Raw genomic sequence first — 17976 nt, forward strand, 5'->3', positions numbered from 1 at the left:
CTTAATACACATAGCTCGCAAATGAGTACTGGAGAGTAAACTGAACTCATGAAAAGGTCTGTCACTAAAGCTACATTATTATGGGAGTTGATTTAGTGGAAGAATGAAAATACACATTAAAAGATGCTACGCATCTATCTGTATCCAAAGTTGTAGGCAAGTGTGTTTGAGAGGAGGTCTGAGAGGATTTAAAGACGGATTGTGAGACCATGAACACAAAAAGGCAAAAGTAAAGCTCAAGTTAAAAATGTTGCTGCCTGAATTTTCATGTCCTAACGAGGTCACCTCAGAAGGCCACAACTTCAATTTCTTTTTAAAACGATTAGTTAGAAATCCCAGCTCCTGATGCAGCCCCTTCAAAACAGTATTTTCTGAAATTAAAAATATTCAGTGTTTTCATAAGGGTTTTTCTGCTCTTTCTGGCAGTGTCTTTTTGGCAATGGAGAAAAATGACTGACAACAGGGGAAGCCAACTCTACCTAGAGTGCTGAAAAATGCAAACCCACTGAAAAAGCAGCATGACCCCCCCTCTAATCTTTCCGTTCCAGCTAGCGCAGGTGTCGTGTGTACCTGAAGCAGGCACAGAGTTTTCGGAGAGAGAGGTGATTTTCAAGTGGAAGCGGTCTCTAACTTTGCATTAAAGTATTGTTTGCATGGAACACTTCCCCTCACCCCAGTCCCTCTCTCCTCAGCTGCCTTAGTTTCCCTGTCCCTTTACTTTCGTCCTCCTCCCCGCTTTTACTCCAACTAGTTCCCCCACCTGTTCAGCACCAACAGCCACCTGCCCTGCAAAGAAAAAAACCCTCAAACAATCCCACCACCTGGTAAAGCTTTAATATAAAGAACATTTACAAACCCAGGGCCTGCTTGCCAGAGCTACTGCAGCTCCCAGAGACTTTGAATGCTCAGCTCTTCAAATCAGGCCCCACTCATCACTTGTGCCAGTCCACCCCTTCTCTTTTGTCACTCCCCATGTTGTAGACTGTCGGGCAACAACAGCCTCTGGCACCCGGTGTACGTACACACACACACACACACACCCCCCACAACCCTCAAGGGCAGCCAATGGCTAGTGAACTACAGCGGGCAATTCCAGTCCGGAAAGCATCTTGCATTTGTCACCCATCACAGCCCTTTGTTCCGAGGAGTTAAAGAAAGGGAGAATAAAGAGGAAGGATGGAGCCACTGGTGGGTCACAGTTTAACCAGGCATCTCTTACGGAGGACAGGAAAGGGGGAGGTGTGAAAGGAAGCAGTCTCATGGCCAGAGCATCACCCTTGGGATAAACCCCAGGTTCTAGCTTCAACTCTCCCTCCGTCCTTAACCAAGGGGTTTAACCCACACAGGCCTAGCTGGGTTGTTTAGGGTTCGCCTGCAAAGCAGATGCAGCTCCCCACCTTTGGAAGGGCAGATTATGTAGGATCCCTTCAGACCACTATTGGTTCCACCTCCACTGCCCAGAAAACGATACTAAAGAACAAGCCAAAGCCCGACACCCATGTCCTCAACTCCTCATGCCAAGCACAAGATCCAAACAGTTCCTTCAACCCCCAACCCCTTAGAGCCACAACAGTCACCTTAACACCTCTCCTGGCACAGAGCAACCCAGAGAGCGCACTGCCTGGGCCAGACCAAAGTTCCATGGAGTCAGCATCCCCAAGGCTTTAAGCTGCCCGTCCCCGCTGGAAGGGTGGTTACATAGGGTGAAACACCCATGAGAGGTCATGGGAAGAAGGGCAAGAACTCAGGAGATGGCATTGAGGTAGCAGACAAAGACGGCACCAACTGCATGAACATTTGAAGAGTTCTAGTACAACAGGAAGCCCACATGGATGTCAATCACCTTTGCATTGGGTTTCGCACTGATCTGTTTCATTCTCATGAGATTTTGTAGCAACAAGGCCTGAATGCCTGGGAGAAGTCGGAAGGATATTTGAGACTTGGCCTTCCATGCCTCACCCAGTGCCATATGGGATCATGGGAGAAATTCATTCTGCTAAAATCATCAGCAGTGAAACAGTTTAAATGGACCTTTAAATCTTCTCTAGGTGTCCAAGTTAACTTCCATTGAGATGGAGGGGGCAATTCATGTATGTGCTCTAAAGTCCAGAGGCTGGAGCGTCAAGAAGAAGGCACTGCCTCAGTTCACACGTCCTGGTTTCCAAGTTCTTTGCAAGCATGGAGAAGACTAACTTTAAAATTAAAGACAAAAGCTTCATTGTGAAGCATCTTCCAGCAGATTCTGCAGCCACAGAACCCTGCGCTATATACAAAGATTGAGCCTCGAGAAAAGAATTGGATGAAGGATTGGAGAAGCATTTGCTGTAGGGTTTTTGCTGCCCTAGGCAAAGCGTATGCCTCTTCTAGACTCCTGGGTCTGATTGGGAAGGGTGCTGAGCACCCACAATTCCTACTGAAAACTAAACTCTAGAATTTTCTGGCTGCCCTACCCAACTGCCTGCATCTGTAGGGCTGATACTGAGCAGGAGAAACTCCAATTTATGACCAAACACGTTAAATTGCTCCTGCACTAAGCGTCCCTTTCACTGATGACCATGCAGCAATAATGGAAGACAACTGCTGCACTTGGTAACATTTCAAGCACTTTAGCCTTCCAGGACACCAGACTGCTGATGAAAACCCAGCTTTGCAGGCGCCATCTTAATGACAGGCCGAATTTCAAAGGCTTGCAAACTATTTCTCTTGCTGCCCCACCCCCTCAATAAAAGGTTGCATCAGAAGGATAGATTTCCATAATTTATAGTATGGGTATTTCACTGGGGAGACTCGCTAATCTGTACTTACAGATACATTTAAGAAAATGCATCCTCCCACAATCCTGTGCCATTTATGACTCTTGGCACAATCCGCAATACTCAGTCTTCAATTAATGGACACCTTAGGGTTCATTATCACACAATTGCTCCCTGTGAACCATGCCAAATGCTGTTTTGGCACAGAGCTTGGAAGATGAATTAGAAGGAAGTCTTCTCGGTAATGCCCTCTCCCCAATTCCCATTCCCATCATCAGTGTTTATGCCCTCCTCCTGCAGTTCCCCCCCCTCCTCTTTCCAAGTGGCTTTTACTATTCCATCTTTCAACGTCTCTCGATTCTCTGGAGGTGTATTTAAAGATGCTCTAGTCTCTTTTCTTCCGGCTCTCTACACGCCTCCGAGTCACTGCTTTACAGATGGGATCTCTTTTTACCCCCCTGCCCCCCACCACCCAAACCCTCGCCAACTCCGCTACAGATGCCTGGGTGTTTGAGAAGGCAGTAGGGTGGACAAAGCTTTATTTAAGTTGTGGGGCATGAACCTCACATAAAAAAGGGATTTCTCGCAAGTGCTTCAGCCCAGTCTGGGTTGGTTGCAGCTAGAGAAAGTTTCCCTGTCCACGTGATTCCTGAGAGGAAGAAGAGGTCGTTCAATGGTTAACGTACATTGCTATCCCATAATATCCATTATTTCCCAGGGACTCAAACTCCTTTTTGTAAGGGAGGATGGCATTGCTCCAATGACCTGGTGCCGAGTTGCGACACTACCAGGAGCGCAAACGTAAGCTAAAATATTCCACTTCCTAGCACTGAGGACAACGTTTTGGGAGAAGAGCAACAAGTTAAGGAGATTATAAAACAAACTCTGCTAATGCACTAACAAGCAATAACTGTGTTTACGCAGGTGTAGACAAACCTTCTGGATCATTCCTGTTTATAGAAAACTTCCCTTTATTAAATAGATCTCTCCGGCCATAGGCATTTACATTTAGAATACCTTATTGTGGAACTCCTTCATGCCCCATTATTTCAAAAGACACATCCATATGACATTAAGAGTTTGACTGGAATTAAGGCTCTCAAGTCAACGTAATGGCATTATCCAAAACCATTAACATGAAATCATTTGGAGCTAAGCTGATGCGATCCGTGCCAGGTATGCAGGCCGAGATGGAGCTTGTTGAGGTAAAAGCAGTTAGCTCACGCTCACTAGAGTTACTTTCAGAGGAGAGTGAGCAAACGGAGTAAAGCAGACTAAAAATACTTCACCCACAAGACATCTTGTGGAAATTTTATTATATAGAGTGTAAAATGCAACTGTCAGTCAAATAAAAAGAACACTTTTTTTAACATCATGCTCAACATTATCCAATGGTGTTTCTTTATAGTTAGACATTTCAAGCATTATAAGGAAAAAATAAGGAAAGAACCCAAGAACAGTAACTTCAGTACATTTCAAAACGGAATGTCCCGCAGGTCAATTAAAAATGCAAGAAAAAATAGCTTCAATTCCGTTTTTTCCTTTAAAAATACACTGTTATCTGTACAAGAAACACTACAGTAAACATTGGAAATCATATTATCCCTTTTATTAAATCAAAATTATTTAGCGCATACTGTGGTTAATACTAGATTCATTTATTTCTCTAGGTAATTTGACAAATATTAGATAAGAAAATATTTAAAAAGAAAAATGAAAAAAGCAAAAAACACCCTGGAATTAAAAAATAGTTACTACTTTTTATATGGTTTAATGTTCCACAGTGTTTGTTAAAGGTACTAATAGCAGATTCATTTTAATATTAAAAATAACAGTATTTATATTTCTGAGAGCATAGAGGAAGGGTTTTTTTTGTTTTTTTTCTTTAAACAAGCTTGGAGGTCTTAGATACATAAATGCAACCAGCAATGGAGACATGAAAAAATGTATTGCTAAAAAAATTAACACATTTTTATATTACCCTTTAGAACTCTAGAAATTATACAAACCCTACAAAATACCTCCCCCCCACTTGCCTGACAGCAAAACAGTAAGTGTCTCAATACAGAATTCACATAATTAATTAATTACAATACATACCATAGTTCAGTTTTTTAAAAAATGCAATAAAATCAAAAAGACAGCCAAGATACAAGAAATTAGAAGTAAAACATTTAATGAATTTACATATTTAAGAATATTTAAATACTGTTTAAAATTTTTTTTTTTTAGGATTTGTTACATACCACCTAAGACTTCCAAGCCACTCTTTCTGTTGCAACAGAAAAGATTGAAAACTAAAAAGAAAAAAAAAAAAAACACACAAAAAACCACATGTTGAAATGTCACAGCTCTGGGGTGCGTTTTGGTGCCTGTAATTCTCTGGCTTCTTTCCAAAAAGAATCCCGGAGTTTTTACAAATTTGGAAACAAAAAATTACCAGCATGTCCATAAGTTTAGTACATTACTAATTGTTCCTGATTCTTAGAAAAGTTCAGTTTAGATTATCCTACAACTAGTGTTTCACAAACAAACAGAAAAGTCTTCATCAAAATGTTGCAAATCTAGAAACCTCTGTTACAAAAAGGTTTTCTCCCACAATGATTCCAAGAAAAAAATTTGCCACAAGGACATTGTTCTACTGCTCCTGCATGGAAAGAGAAAGAAACAAAGTCAACTTAAGTCTACACTTAAAACTTACATTGACCGCTTTGTTAGGCAAGGCTGACACCCCCCCGGACCAACATAGCTATGTCAGCAAAACCTGAGCATAGATGCAGCTATGCCTATAGAGGAGTGCTTCCGTTGGCATAACTACTGTCGTTCAGGGAGTTGGTTCCACCACTGACAGAAAAAGTCCTGTCAGCATACTCAGTCTACACTGGGGGTTTACGCCAAGCGAGGCTCTGTAGTGTAGACACAGCCTTACTCAGCAGCAAGTTCTAAAGTGATCTCCAGAAAACACCTGCCCACCACATTTCCCATTCTAACTGTACCACACAGGGATACCTGAGAAGTAAGTCTCTGCAAGAACTCAGCCATAATACCTCTTATCCCTGAGCTTTCTTCCTGAGAGTCCATGCCCCTCAAAGAACTTTATTTCTTTCTCCACAGGCCCAGACTTTTCAATAGAAGACTGGAAGGGGACTCCCTTTAGTACATCATCTAGATCAGCCAGAAGGTAGTTATTTAATTACACTAAATATTCCCTCCCACCGCATTTCCAGCAAGTCTGGAACCAGAGTGAATATGCAGAACAGTGGGCTGCACCTTCAGTAATTTTATGGCCAAACGTTTGCCTCTCTAGGAATTGGAGTTTCAGTGCTGATGAAAGGTGCCGGACAGCCATACTCACGAATTATGCACAGACAATGGCAGTGCAAACTTTTCTATACTGCCTAGGAGTGTGCTTCTACCCAGACCTGGGGTGTGGGAGGGTAAAGTCTGGGCCTTAACATCTTTCTTTCCCTAATAGTGCAAACAGAAGCACTGAGAGAGGTACCTGCCCACTAGTAAATTAACAGACCAGCGAGTCATTTCACACTTGTTACCATGCCCCCATCATATGCTAGTAACTACGGCTGGTAAAAGACATCCAAGGGAGCAATTTTCATTAAATTTTTAATTCAGATTGACAAAAAGTGAGTTGAAATTTGATGAAAATCCTTCATGAAAGTTGTTGGATTTTTCAGCTAGACAGAGCTGGTAGAAAAATTATGAAATTCCAATAAAGAAAGGATGAAGTATTAGTTGAAAAACACAACAATTTCCACAAACTAGTAATAACTTTTGGGCTCTGCCAGGCTCTATTAAAACCAGTGACTCAGTGGTGAAGAGCTCTGCAACCCATTACCGAGCCAGTAAGTAATCTAGCTCTTTAACTTGGATTTTAATATGGAGTGCTGTTTTTAAATATCAGCCATCTTCATAACTTGCATGTGGGAGGTGCATATACACGTCACCAAATGCCAGAGACGTTCACCTTAGCAAGTCTAACTTTGCGGGCAACAGCTACTCCTGACCAAAGAAGCTTTGATGGTGGGATCCAAAATGAATCCCACTCAACCTTCAACTGGAAAGATGGCAACTGAACTGCAGGGCTTGAGTGACAGTTAAGGTAGATATGGAATTAGCTACCAGATATGCCCAGTACAATCACTTTTCCAGTGACGTGTTTTCCCGTTAGGACATTGGAGCTGCAGGCCAGCTTTTCTGAAGCCTTTGTGTATATTTGCAAACACCTAACCCAGGCACAAGGATTCCCAACATGCATGAAAGTCGAAGTCCGCATGTGGACGTGACCCTGCGAATTGGATGTGCACCCTTGTGCAAGGCTGGGCCATCCATTAGCTCTGAAATGCAGAGATCTTGGTAGCATGTGGATTGTGATGCAAGCGCCCACGCAAGCCAGTCAGCTCAGTTAAGTATTAAGCTTCCCTCAGAGAGGCACAGTGGGTTGCAGTTAGCTGAGTTCCCCTCTTCTTTAGTTGTGTCTCAGACATCAAGGCAGCTTTATTGCTGGGGTCTTCCCCACACTGGGGCAACGCTAAACTACACTAACCCCTCCGAAGGGGAGCAGCAGCAGAGGAGCTCGGTGGAACACAAATACAGACCTGGCTGTGGGCCTGAGCTTGCCCTAGTGTCTGCCCATAGTAGGCAGCCTGCTGTCTGTAATACTCCGCCCATGCCATTGTGTAGTCCGGCTGGGAACTTGCCTGAGAAGCAGCACTGGCAGCGTGACCTGGATGACGAAAAGGAAACACAGGTAGTCGAGAACCGGCAACAGCAAGCCAACAAACATACACTCACGTTATTGTTTTGTAATGTTTAAATACAGCAGACATCTGAAAATACAGCAGCAGCAGCTACCTGCCGTTTGGACAGAACAGGACACGTTTTAAGCAGACTTGCAGGTTATTAGTTGGTGCGGCACTTTGAAAGCATAACAATTATTCCCATTGTTCAGGGATACTTGGCTTGGAAATTCTGCTTTGTTCATCCTTTGAGTCCTACAGGTGAGGAACAGCCAACAGCTCCAGAAGCTAGGGCATGAAAGCGGCCGGAGCGGCATTCCTCTGAACTGTCAACAAGACGACACCCCACCCCCGCAACTCCTCAGTCACCAAAGTACAGCGCTTTTCTTACACCTCGGAGAGCACGCCCCACCCGCCTTCAGGCCTTTTGTCAGTTCTTGTTCTACTCAGGCACAGGTACATGTGCCAACGTTTTCCTAATACAGTCCAACTTCTCGAGGTGCACCTGAAAGGGAACAAACAGTCCACTGGGGACTGTAGTTCATTGGCCTCACCTTGCCCTGAGATGGTGCAGTAACAAGCAAGACGTAAAGCTTTCTGTGGGAGAACTACAAGCACCCTTGCCAACAGGAGGGCACAGAAAGGGATTTGTAAGGGAATGGGACCTTATGATGCAAGGGAGTGGAGACAAGTTAATGGATTAGAGCTAACTCTGTTTATAACAGGAGTTTATTCATCTCCAGCGGCCCTGTTTCACTCACTCTGTTTTTTGTAATACTCCTCCCACGCCTTGCTGTAATCAGGCTGGCTGTTCTGCTGCTGGCTCTGTTGGCCTGTGCAAAGAGGACAACAACGGGCATGTCAATAAGGAACAGGTGACAAGTCTCTAGCTAGTGACATCTCCCCAACAGACAGCTCCTGGCTCCAAGTCTACTGCCCATGCCCTCAACAGTCCTCTTCACGCCTTGCTACAACAGGTGGGATTCTTCGCTTGGGACGAGCTATTTTAAAGAGTAAGGGTGCCTGAGTTGTCCCCATTTTAATCCTTTCCTCAGGGAGCAGCACACTAGTCTCCTACCTGTGGTGACCAGCTGAAGCCAAATTGACTTTGCTGGACAAACACTTAGCCAGCATTGCAAGCCATCCTAGGACATAACCGGCAACCTCTGGAGAATGTTTACTACCTGGTACTACAGGAGAACTGAAGGGCACTGGCAGAACCATGATGGAGGAGGAAGACTGAACAGCACTGGCTTGTGCCAGTGAGCAAGACTGCCTGTGTCCTTGGCAGTTATATTCACATTCAAAAGAGGGGGACCTGGGATGGAAAAAAGTGTGTACATCCCTGGTTGACAACCCAGTTTCTGCCAAGCCAAGCTCCGATGACAGAGCATCCAAGGAACCAGCTTGAGATCACTACGCTGTTCTTTACGTTCATCTCAGAACAGATTCTGAGGGGCTAGAATAGTCTCTGCTCATTCGGTGAAAGCACACTGCAAAGAGCCATTAATTAGAATATCTAGTTTGCAGTGTCTGTTGACACCCTGCATCCACACACAACAGCTATCCCACGCACCTTACAGGTGCTAGGCACGCCAGCCGGTTGCAGTACTTGGGATGCAGTCTTTAGCTCAGTGTTAATGGAACCTGTGCAGCCTACTCTGGTTTTGTCGAAGCGTGGCAAGGGAGCCGCGAGCTCTGTGGCATGACCAACACCATCCCACAACGCTGTGCCTTGCATTCGGAAGCCATCCAAAAGACCTGCTTCCAGCAACAGTGATGCACACTATGGAGCAGGTTATTCTAGAAGTCCCAGAACACACCGGTGCCATGCTAGTTGGAAGGCATATGCTGGCAATGGATGCAGACTGTTTTCGAAAACTGTGCTGCTGTGCAGACACACGAAAGCTTGTCTCTCTGGCCAACAGAAGTCGGTCCAATAGAAGATTTTACCTCACCCCTGCCTGGTCTCTCACAAGAGAGCCAATCATTTTATAAAACATTTCTGCAGCCACTTCTCTAGTGACAGCACATGCACCCTTTGAAAAGAGTCAATCCAATTAATGGGCTCAGCATATCTAAGCTTCAACTAGGGGAGAGGCCAGCCACCTGGGCCCAGGGAACCCCCCTTACCCATACCATTATGGTTAATGCACAGGACCTGCGGAATCATGTGGCCGACTAACTAAAGAGCAATACAGACAATGTGCTAGTTAGAGACACAGCAAGGAAAGCCAGGCGGACTAAAATGCATAAGCGCTACACGAAAGCCACTGCATGCATTAGACTGGTGGGTGAGGATGGGAGGCACAAAGGAAAAAAAAAAAAAAAAACCTGAAGCATGCTCTTCCTGGCGATCTAACTGCCTTCACTCTCCATACTCAATTCTGGGTGCTGCCCTGCACTGCAACACAGGCTGAAGAGAGCTTTGAAGTGGCAGGGGCGGGGGGGTGTGTGTGTGAACATAATACACTGAAAGTGTGAAGTGGGTGGAGGAAACAGGGCAGCAGTGTCCTGTCCAGGGGCATAAAAGCGGGTTAAAAGACTTGACCAAAGCTACAAGTCAAGACCTTTTCTTGCAGAGGTCAGGGCTGCCTTGACTGTCCACCTGCTAATGCCAACAAAGGACCTCCTTCAATGCCTTTTCTTCTAGGAGAATTACAGTCCGCAGTGGGCTGAAAGGACACGCCACTAAATACATTTCACGGCAAAATGTTTTACCCGGCCAGTTAATTTATTTAAGATGGGGGAGAAGTAATTAAAATCTAAATACATGTGTAGGGTTGGGGGGGTCTGCCCCTTCTCTCACGAGGGGGGCTGTGCTAGTGAAAGGGAAGAGGGGGGACATTCTAGAATTTGCTCATGGAAAGTCTGTTCTGAAGAGTGATTCATCTGGTTCTTTGACAATGCTAATGAGACCACGGAAACCAGGCTGCGACACTTGCTTTAGAACAGGCTGGGAAGGAAATGGTCAGAAGCGGATTTTAGATAAACCTTTATGTGTAAAAACAAGAAGTTGTAGGAGACAGGTATTTACCTAGTTTCTTATAATAATCCTCCCACGCCTTGGTGAACTCCACCTGGCCTGACTGGGTACCATTGTGATCTGCAGCAGGAGAAGAAAGCAGTGAGGTCTGCTTAAAGCACAGCATTATCTTGTCTGTCCTCTCTCTTTACCAAGACTGCCTTCAGAGTGTGCCTGGCTATAAACAGGAACATGGAGGATTCTAAGTGGACATGGAACGCAACAGCCAACATTCCTACCAGGTTTAATAGTAGTGATGCAAGACACCTGACCCAGAGCACAGCAGGGGTGGTACGGACCCCAGCCGGTAAAGGGTTTGCCCAAAGGTTTACAGTTTGGAGCCTCAGGAAGCATTTGGGGGAGTGGGGGAGGGGGCGTGCTTTTTCATCTGTGTCTGGCTTGGTGTTTGTGCCATTGTGACTTCTGCATGCAAACAGGCCCCAAATCTGATCGGGGCTGGTGGCAGGGTGGCCAATGAACAGCCTTCACTTATCCCATCGGCTCATAGCCCAAGTCTGCTGACCTTCAAGGTGCGGTGCAAAGCCCATCTCTCTTAAACCTTTGCTTGAGGAAGGGTGGGATATGTATGGGAGAGTTATTTTAGGAGGATTTTTCCTTTGTAAATAATTGCTCTTGGACAGCAAAGTTTGTGCAGATTTTTTTTTGGTGGCGAAGGACTCCCTTTGTTCTCACGCAAAATATTAAGTTATCTGGGGTGTTGGTTTTTTTTTTTAAATGTACACACTCTGAGGCAAGTACAGCATGTTTCAGAAATGTAAAAGGAAGCACACCCAAAGCTTTTTTACATGAAAGCAGAGATAAGAGCCTCGAGCGTACAGGAATGGTGAGGAAGCCTGCATGATAGCTCTGATCCCAGGACAGGGGAGTCAAGATATTAACGGTACCCTTCCCTGCTTCATTCAAGTAATGTTAGCAGAGTTCTACTAACTGCTTTCCCCATGCAGAAAAGAGTGTATTGTGGATATGGTGTTTGATCTTTAAGTCAGAAAGTTATGATGGAGTTCCTAAAACCCAGGACAGGCTGCCCTCCCGAACTCAAAGCAAACTGAAAATAATTGCAAGTAGCATATTTCTAGTGTTACAAAGTAAAGGTAGCAGGAAAACATTAGCGACCATTAGTACCTTACTATAATGCTACCTAGTGAAGGAGTACATTTGGGTGCTTGCATCACTTTACTACTTTGAGCAATTTGAACTACAGATCCACTATAATTATTTACAGTTCAATGCTTCCTAGACTGTATGTTCCTTGGGGCACAGACTGTGTCTTTGAAAGTGTCTGTACAGAGATTAGGACAAATGGGCCCCTGTTCCCAATTGGAGCCCCTTTATGCTATTGTAACATATATATTAGAAACGTTAAGTTAATAATGGACTATGGCAGGGGATTTCCATGAACAAGATGCAGAATATTCAGAGTTATGGTTTCCATGGCACCAAATTTTAGTCTCTGATCTTGGAAATATGGATACAGCTGCACTTATAATCACTGTGCAGCACTCCAGGTGGTATGTAGAGCTGGAGTGCTACATCTTGAGAAGGTCTGTTAGTGGGAAACTGCATGCTACAGGCAGCAACCAGTTTTCAGATTCTTATTTCTAAACCAAACATAACACTTAAAAAGACACTTGCCATTCCTAAGAAGTTTGAAAGGCTTATTTTTAAAACTTATTCAAGTATTTAAAAATGTACAGAAAAGTTCTCTCAGCACCTGAAATACCCCATATCATCCCAACACAGGTGAAGAGAATTGTACCAAGTTTCTGAACAGATTCACCTTTTGGCTGAGGAAAGGCATAAGAAGTTTCTGAAAGAAGTAGCCTCTTGGTCTGAAAGTTTAGGCTTCTGTTAAGAGTTAAAGTGAAACCATCTCAATCAGAAGAGAAAAATATTAACTTTGGGATTGCTGACAAACTGAAGTTGGTGTCTGCGTGAAATGACTGCTCCATGTGTGAGAGTGACATGTAGACATGGGTCTGTTGTTCTCCCAATCTGAACGGGTTGGGGGTTTAAACAATCAGGAGGTCAAACGCCTGGCTTGGAGCAATAGCCACTCAAAGCAGGCACCTCTGCAGCCCAGTTGGCCCAGCAAGCAAACAGCTGCAGATCGGCTTTTCTGGGCTGGTGAATGGAGTGAAGGACAGAAGTTTTGGAACTCTGACCAACAATGAATTTGTAATTTACTTTTAGCCATGTGACCAACTTGTCCTGTTTAACCGGTAAGGCGCTGACTAATTCCCAGCGTTTAACAGCTTTGGTGCTAGTCAGTACTTACAACCTTTCAGGGACATGCTATTCCAGTAAGGGGTGGGGGTTATTCTGTGTCACAGGGAGGTGGAACTAGGACGGGAGCCAATCCTACCTTCTTCACCAACCAACCCCTCTCTTCTCCATTCATTCATTGCTCCCAGAATCCCAATCTTTCCTTCAGGCTGAGAAACAAGTGGTGAGGGCAGCTCACATAAGGAGAGCAGGGGAATAGCAAAGAGAATCAGGAGTCAGGAGCAGAAAGGAGGTGGGCTGCTAATGACAGGCTGTGTGGCTAGTGGGAGGGAATGGTGCTGTCCAGTGCTCCATTGGGGAAGGCAGGAGGGGAGAGAGTCTAGAGAGGTGGGAAGGCTCTTGGTTAGGGGGGAGCAGGGAGGGAGCCCAAGCTCCTGCAGGAAAGAGGGGTGGACGCTTAAAACAAGCAGCTAACAGCAAAGAGTGATTTATAACAGGTTCTCTGCGTGCCTTCAATTTATGTTACACTAGTATAATCAGGAGCATTGATCCCTTACTCCAGGGTGCACCTGCATGCATGCACTTTAATTGTGTAACTTCTTCTACCATCTTCCATACGAGTGGGCTCACGAGACCTGCAGTTGTGTACCTGTGTGGAGTACAGATTAACTTTTGGACTTTTCTCAAACCAAAAGGCTAACTACTTACTTGGGACTTGCTGTCCAGGCTGTTGCCACGTCTGGTAGGTGCTGCCCCAACCCTGTGTCATGAATGCCTGAGGACCACTGTGGATTATAATACCATACACTGAAGCAGACGGACAGAACATTTTCTTAATAGATCATATGCACAAAAACAGTAACAGCATCAAAATGATTAGGAGTCAGCAGCTGCTAAGGCAAGAATTAATGCAAAAATAGGGGGAAACTCCTGACTGGTCCAATACTGGAGAAGTGAGCCTGAAGGCCTTCTTTAAGTTACTGTTAGCAGAGCTGAAAGGAGGGCACATCAAACCTCACTCAGACTTGAGGCCAACAGTATCCGTTGCTAATTTAAATTTCTTTCCACACCCTTGCTGCATTGATGGTGGGCGTTCTTAGATGTGGCAGGAACTGGCAGCTCCAATTAGGAGTTTTCTATAATTGGGCTTCAAAGCTTCATCTCACTCATCCTTGGATTCGAGAGTCTTCAATCTGACTTTCTACAAGTTTTCACTTATTCTTAAACCTTCACGCCTCCATCTAAAATGCTCACATTCACGCTCCCTACGTTAAGAGTCCACAGGACGTTGTGGAAACTTACTTTTGATGAGGTGTAGCAGGTGCTTGGCTGAAAGGATTTTGACCAAAACCGCCAGGTCCACCCATGCTGGTACCCTGTCACAGAATCCACAGACACTGAATGTTATAATTCCTCCCACCATTTTAAAAATCAAAAACAAAACCCCAGCCACTATGTTTAGATCAAGAGTAAGAAAAGGGACCAGAAAGCACAGGACATACCACTCATGGCACCAATTCTGAAAGTGTAAAATTCCCAAAAGCGCCTAAGTGAATTGGGAGCCCATTTTTGAAAACTGCTTAGGCTCCTAAGTGTCTTGCTGAAAGCCAGTGGGACTTAGGAATGTATGAAAGTGTTTCACTATATGTACTCCAAGATCGAAAACTCTCTCCTAGATTAGATTTTAAGGTCAGAAGGGACCATTATGATAGTCTAGTCTGATCTCCTGCATAACACAGGCCATAGAATCTCACCCACCCACTCCTGTAATAAACCCCTAACCTATGCCTGAGCTATTGAAGTCCTCAAATCATGGTTTAAAGACTTCAAGGTGCAGAGAATCCTCCAGCAAGTGACCCGTGCCCCACGCTGCAGAGGAAGGCGAAATCCCCCCAGGGTCTCTGCCAATCTGCCCTGGAGGAAAATTCCTTCCCGACCCCAAATATGGCGATCAGCTAAACCCTGAGCATGTGGGTAAGACTCACCAGCCAGCACCCAGGAAACAATTCTCTGTAGTAACTCAGATCCCATCTAACATCCCATCACAGGCCACTGGGCATATTTACTGCTAATAGTCAAAGAATTCAGTATAAAGGCTGCTTTTTCAGTTTTACAAGGTCCCACTTCAGTATTTTCTCATCTCCTTTTACCCAAGTCTCACCTGACTAGGTTCTTTGGCCTGGTTCCATTACGCTGCAACACCCATGGCTTTGTAACAGGTAGATTAAGAGCCACCATAGAGCCACTACAGTAACAGCAGTCTGTAGTGTCACAGAGATCCTGCCACCCCCTTTGTGTACTTCTGTAATCCCCAAGTAGCAACATAACTCAGTCTTCTCCCCCAGATCTGATTTCAGACACCCTTTTGGTACCCTACAAGATCTCTTCTGGCAAAGCATTAGATTTTCCATCCATCACAGAGCAGCAGACCAGACTGGATTACTGAAGCAGGCTTCTGGGAGAAACATTCCAGGCTACAGTAAATCCATCCATATTAATCCAGGTCTACTGGAGGGCCAGTTCGGACATTTCAGGCTGTCTGCTCACAAGCATGTTGTTTCAAAGCCGGACTATCAACACCACAAAATGCAGAAGTTTGTGCCCCCGCCTACCCAAACCTTTATCAGTAAAAACACAATGCCAACTAAAACCAGTTCAGAAGCAATACCACATGACACTTACACCAACTTTCTCATCTATGAGATGTCTAGCGAGCTCAATCTGTTGAGGAACTCCTCTAATGGTGAATATCCGTACGCTAGGGTCCGTGTTGGGAGGTGGATTTCTTTGCAACTCCACATGGGCTCCTGACTGCTGGTTTATGCTCTTGATGTTCTCTCCACCTGCAGAAAAGGGAAATCAAGGCACGAGAAGAGATGAGCATACAACATTTCATTTATATAGAGAGATGATTATCATGATTTCCAAAGCTACGTCCTACAGCTGGAATAGATTTTTCCCCCCTACCCTTGTGTCTGCTCTAAGCAGTGAAGGAAACACTATAGTGAATATAGTCATAATACTTTGGCTCACATCCCCACCACACTCCTCTCCATTTATTTATAAGTGCACCCAGAGACCAAGTCTTTGCTGCTACATGCCAGACGTCTGTCTCTTACTGGGTCAGCCAATGCCACTTAACGTCTGAAGAAGGGTATGTACCTTAGTGCCTTTGCACACTTTGCTGGGCTGCTAAGCAAATTCAGTATTACTGGCACATATTTTGTGAACAACGAAGACCAAAGACAAGGATTCTTCCTGCTAATTTACCACCATCTCTTACCCTTAGGGCCAGCTAATCAGTACAAATGCAGAAGTTATTTCACAAGAAAAGTAACTGAGACGGACCCATTGTTATTCTTCCTCACTTTAAGGCTACACGTTCAATGCCGAAACAGTTGTTTTGTTTGTTTGACAGCACGACAGCTAAGGTGCATTACTTATCTCACTGTAAAACACACCTTTTTTAGCAGTGAGGACAAAGCCTGGTAGTTTTCCTGTGGTTATGCATCATTCAATAGGTGCTTTCCTTAAAATCCTACTGGCTCCTGCAGCCACTTCCCACTTGCAATGCAGCACAAATGGCTACACACACTTCTGGAACAATGCAAGGTTCACAGTTGCCAGCCTGTCACTTCACAGCTAGAGTTCAGACTTGTATACACGAGGAAATTAACCACAATAGCTACTCAAAACAGCTCCCCATGTGGACACTTACCACAGAATAAGAGTGTCCACATGGGGAATTATTCAAGCTTTAAATTCACAGCCTACCTTAAGCTGAAATAACTTTCAAGTGTAGACATGTCCTTTAGTGCATCTTTGGCAAACATATGAACAGTGAATCAGCTCTCTCAGATAAGTGAACACACAAGAGTACTCTTAGGCACACTGGAGCTAATGAAATCTGGTTTGACTTCGTGAAAAAACTTGCGAGGTCTCAGTCTCTTAATGAAATTTGCTTAACAAAAGCTTCAGCCGATGTTACAATGGTTCAATTCTTCTTTTGGAATTTCACAGAACTTACAGATCAATGCCACTCAACTGGAGAAAAGAGGGTGGGGGGAAAGTTTTACAGCTCTGATTCCTACAGACCTAGATAAGGGCACTAGCTGAAACATACACTGCAAGGGGGAGAAAAGGACACTAATGAGCAATTGAGCAAAAAAGTTGATTAAAGTGTATCCATAAGTAGCTTCCCTGTTTTTGCCAGTGTTCCTAAAACCAGCCCTGAACACAACTTCAAGACGAAGTGTGGACATTGAGTACATTTGTTCATTTCATTGTAAAACTTGTGACCTTTTCAACATTCTATACCCCCTTTTGTGGGAGGAAGAGTCACCCCTAGGCAATTAACTCTTTCTAGATGCATTTTGGGGGATTAGAGAAGTTTTTATGCCACATCCTTCCTTATGTAGGCAAAACAGATTATCCTGTGCAGCCAAATAGGAAATCATCCATTTCAACTGTGATTTGGAAAGTTATGAGAGGAATTTTGAAACAAGAATTGTTTCATTTAAGATGTTAGAATGTGTGCACAATCAACTGAGAGTCTTGGGGCCTGCTTATGTGCTCACTAGGCTGCCATATGGAATGGAAGAAAGTTTTACACACTTTTAGCCTGCCTAGTTGTGAGCGCATAGCAAGGAAGAGAACTTGGTATCAGTGACAGATGCTAATGTGAACATCAAAGCAAAACTATGTGTAACCTCTCCTGAGGTCTAAATATCTTCCTTCTGACTTGCTATCCTTGCCCAGTTGCAAATGACCACAATGTCTTTAGTTTCAAATTGTCTCCATAATGAGCATTTCACATTTCATTATGCAAGTTACCAAGAGCAGAAATCTTTAGGGGAAGCTATTAATTGTGGGTCTGTTTCCCACCAGCTTCTTCTTTTACCATTCTGCACCGAGTGAAATGAGTTCTCTCTAGGCTTGTTCACAAAAGGTTGTATGTTAATCCCTCTAAACACTGCACATTCTTGGCTATCAGACTCCTTCTACCTCTGACACACCAAAAGGTACTCCCCTCCCATTCGAGATAGCTTCTCACTATGCCTTTGGAGCATACAAATACGATGAAGCAGCCAAAATGATGCTGCAGTGTCGGAAGGAGTTCACCTTCCTTCATAATGAGGTCACCCGCTCGGCGCATGGTGGCTGTCTATAGACTTATTTGGCAGCTTGCTCCATTCTTCTA

At 44.4% G+C, this 17976-nt stretch overlaps 1 protein-coding gene across 12 annotated transcripts in view; it reads right to left on the minus strand.

Moving 5' to 3' along the window:
- Positions 1-4028: 4028 nt before the first annotated feature.
- The window catches only part of FUBP3 (far upstream element binding protein 3), a 56985-nt gene continuing 43037 nt past the window's right edge, over positions 4029-17976 (minus strand). For 7 of the 12 annotated variants that reach the window (XM_054007326.1, XM_054007325.1, XM_054007322.1 and 4 more), the window contains 7 exons: positions 15459-15619; positions 14079-14152; positions 13485-13561; positions 10545-10613; positions 8269-8340; positions 7367-7494; positions 4029-5400 (listed from right to left, as the gene is read on the minus strand). In XM_054007326.1, coding sequence (XP_053863301.1) covers positions 5392-5400; positions 7367-7494; positions 8269-8340; positions 10545-10613; positions 13485-13561; positions 14079-14152; positions 15459-15619 — 590 coding nt within the window. In that variant the 3' untranslated portion in view covers positions 4029-5391. The remainder of the gene's footprint in view (positions 5401-7366; positions 7495-8268; positions 8341-10544; positions 10614-13484; positions 13562-14078; positions 14153-15458; positions 15620-17976) is intronic. The other 5 variants (XM_054007328.1, XM_054007330.1, XM_054007332.1 and 2 more) reach the window with 3 other exon arrangements.

This window comes from Malaclemys terrapin, chromosome 17 (assembly GCF_027887155.1).
Source record: "Malaclemys terrapin pileata isolate rMalTer1 chromosome 17, rMalTer1.hap1, whole genome shotgun sequence".
Lineage (NCBI taxonomy): Eukaryota > Metazoa > Chordata > Testudines > Emydidae > Malaclemys > Malaclemys terrapin.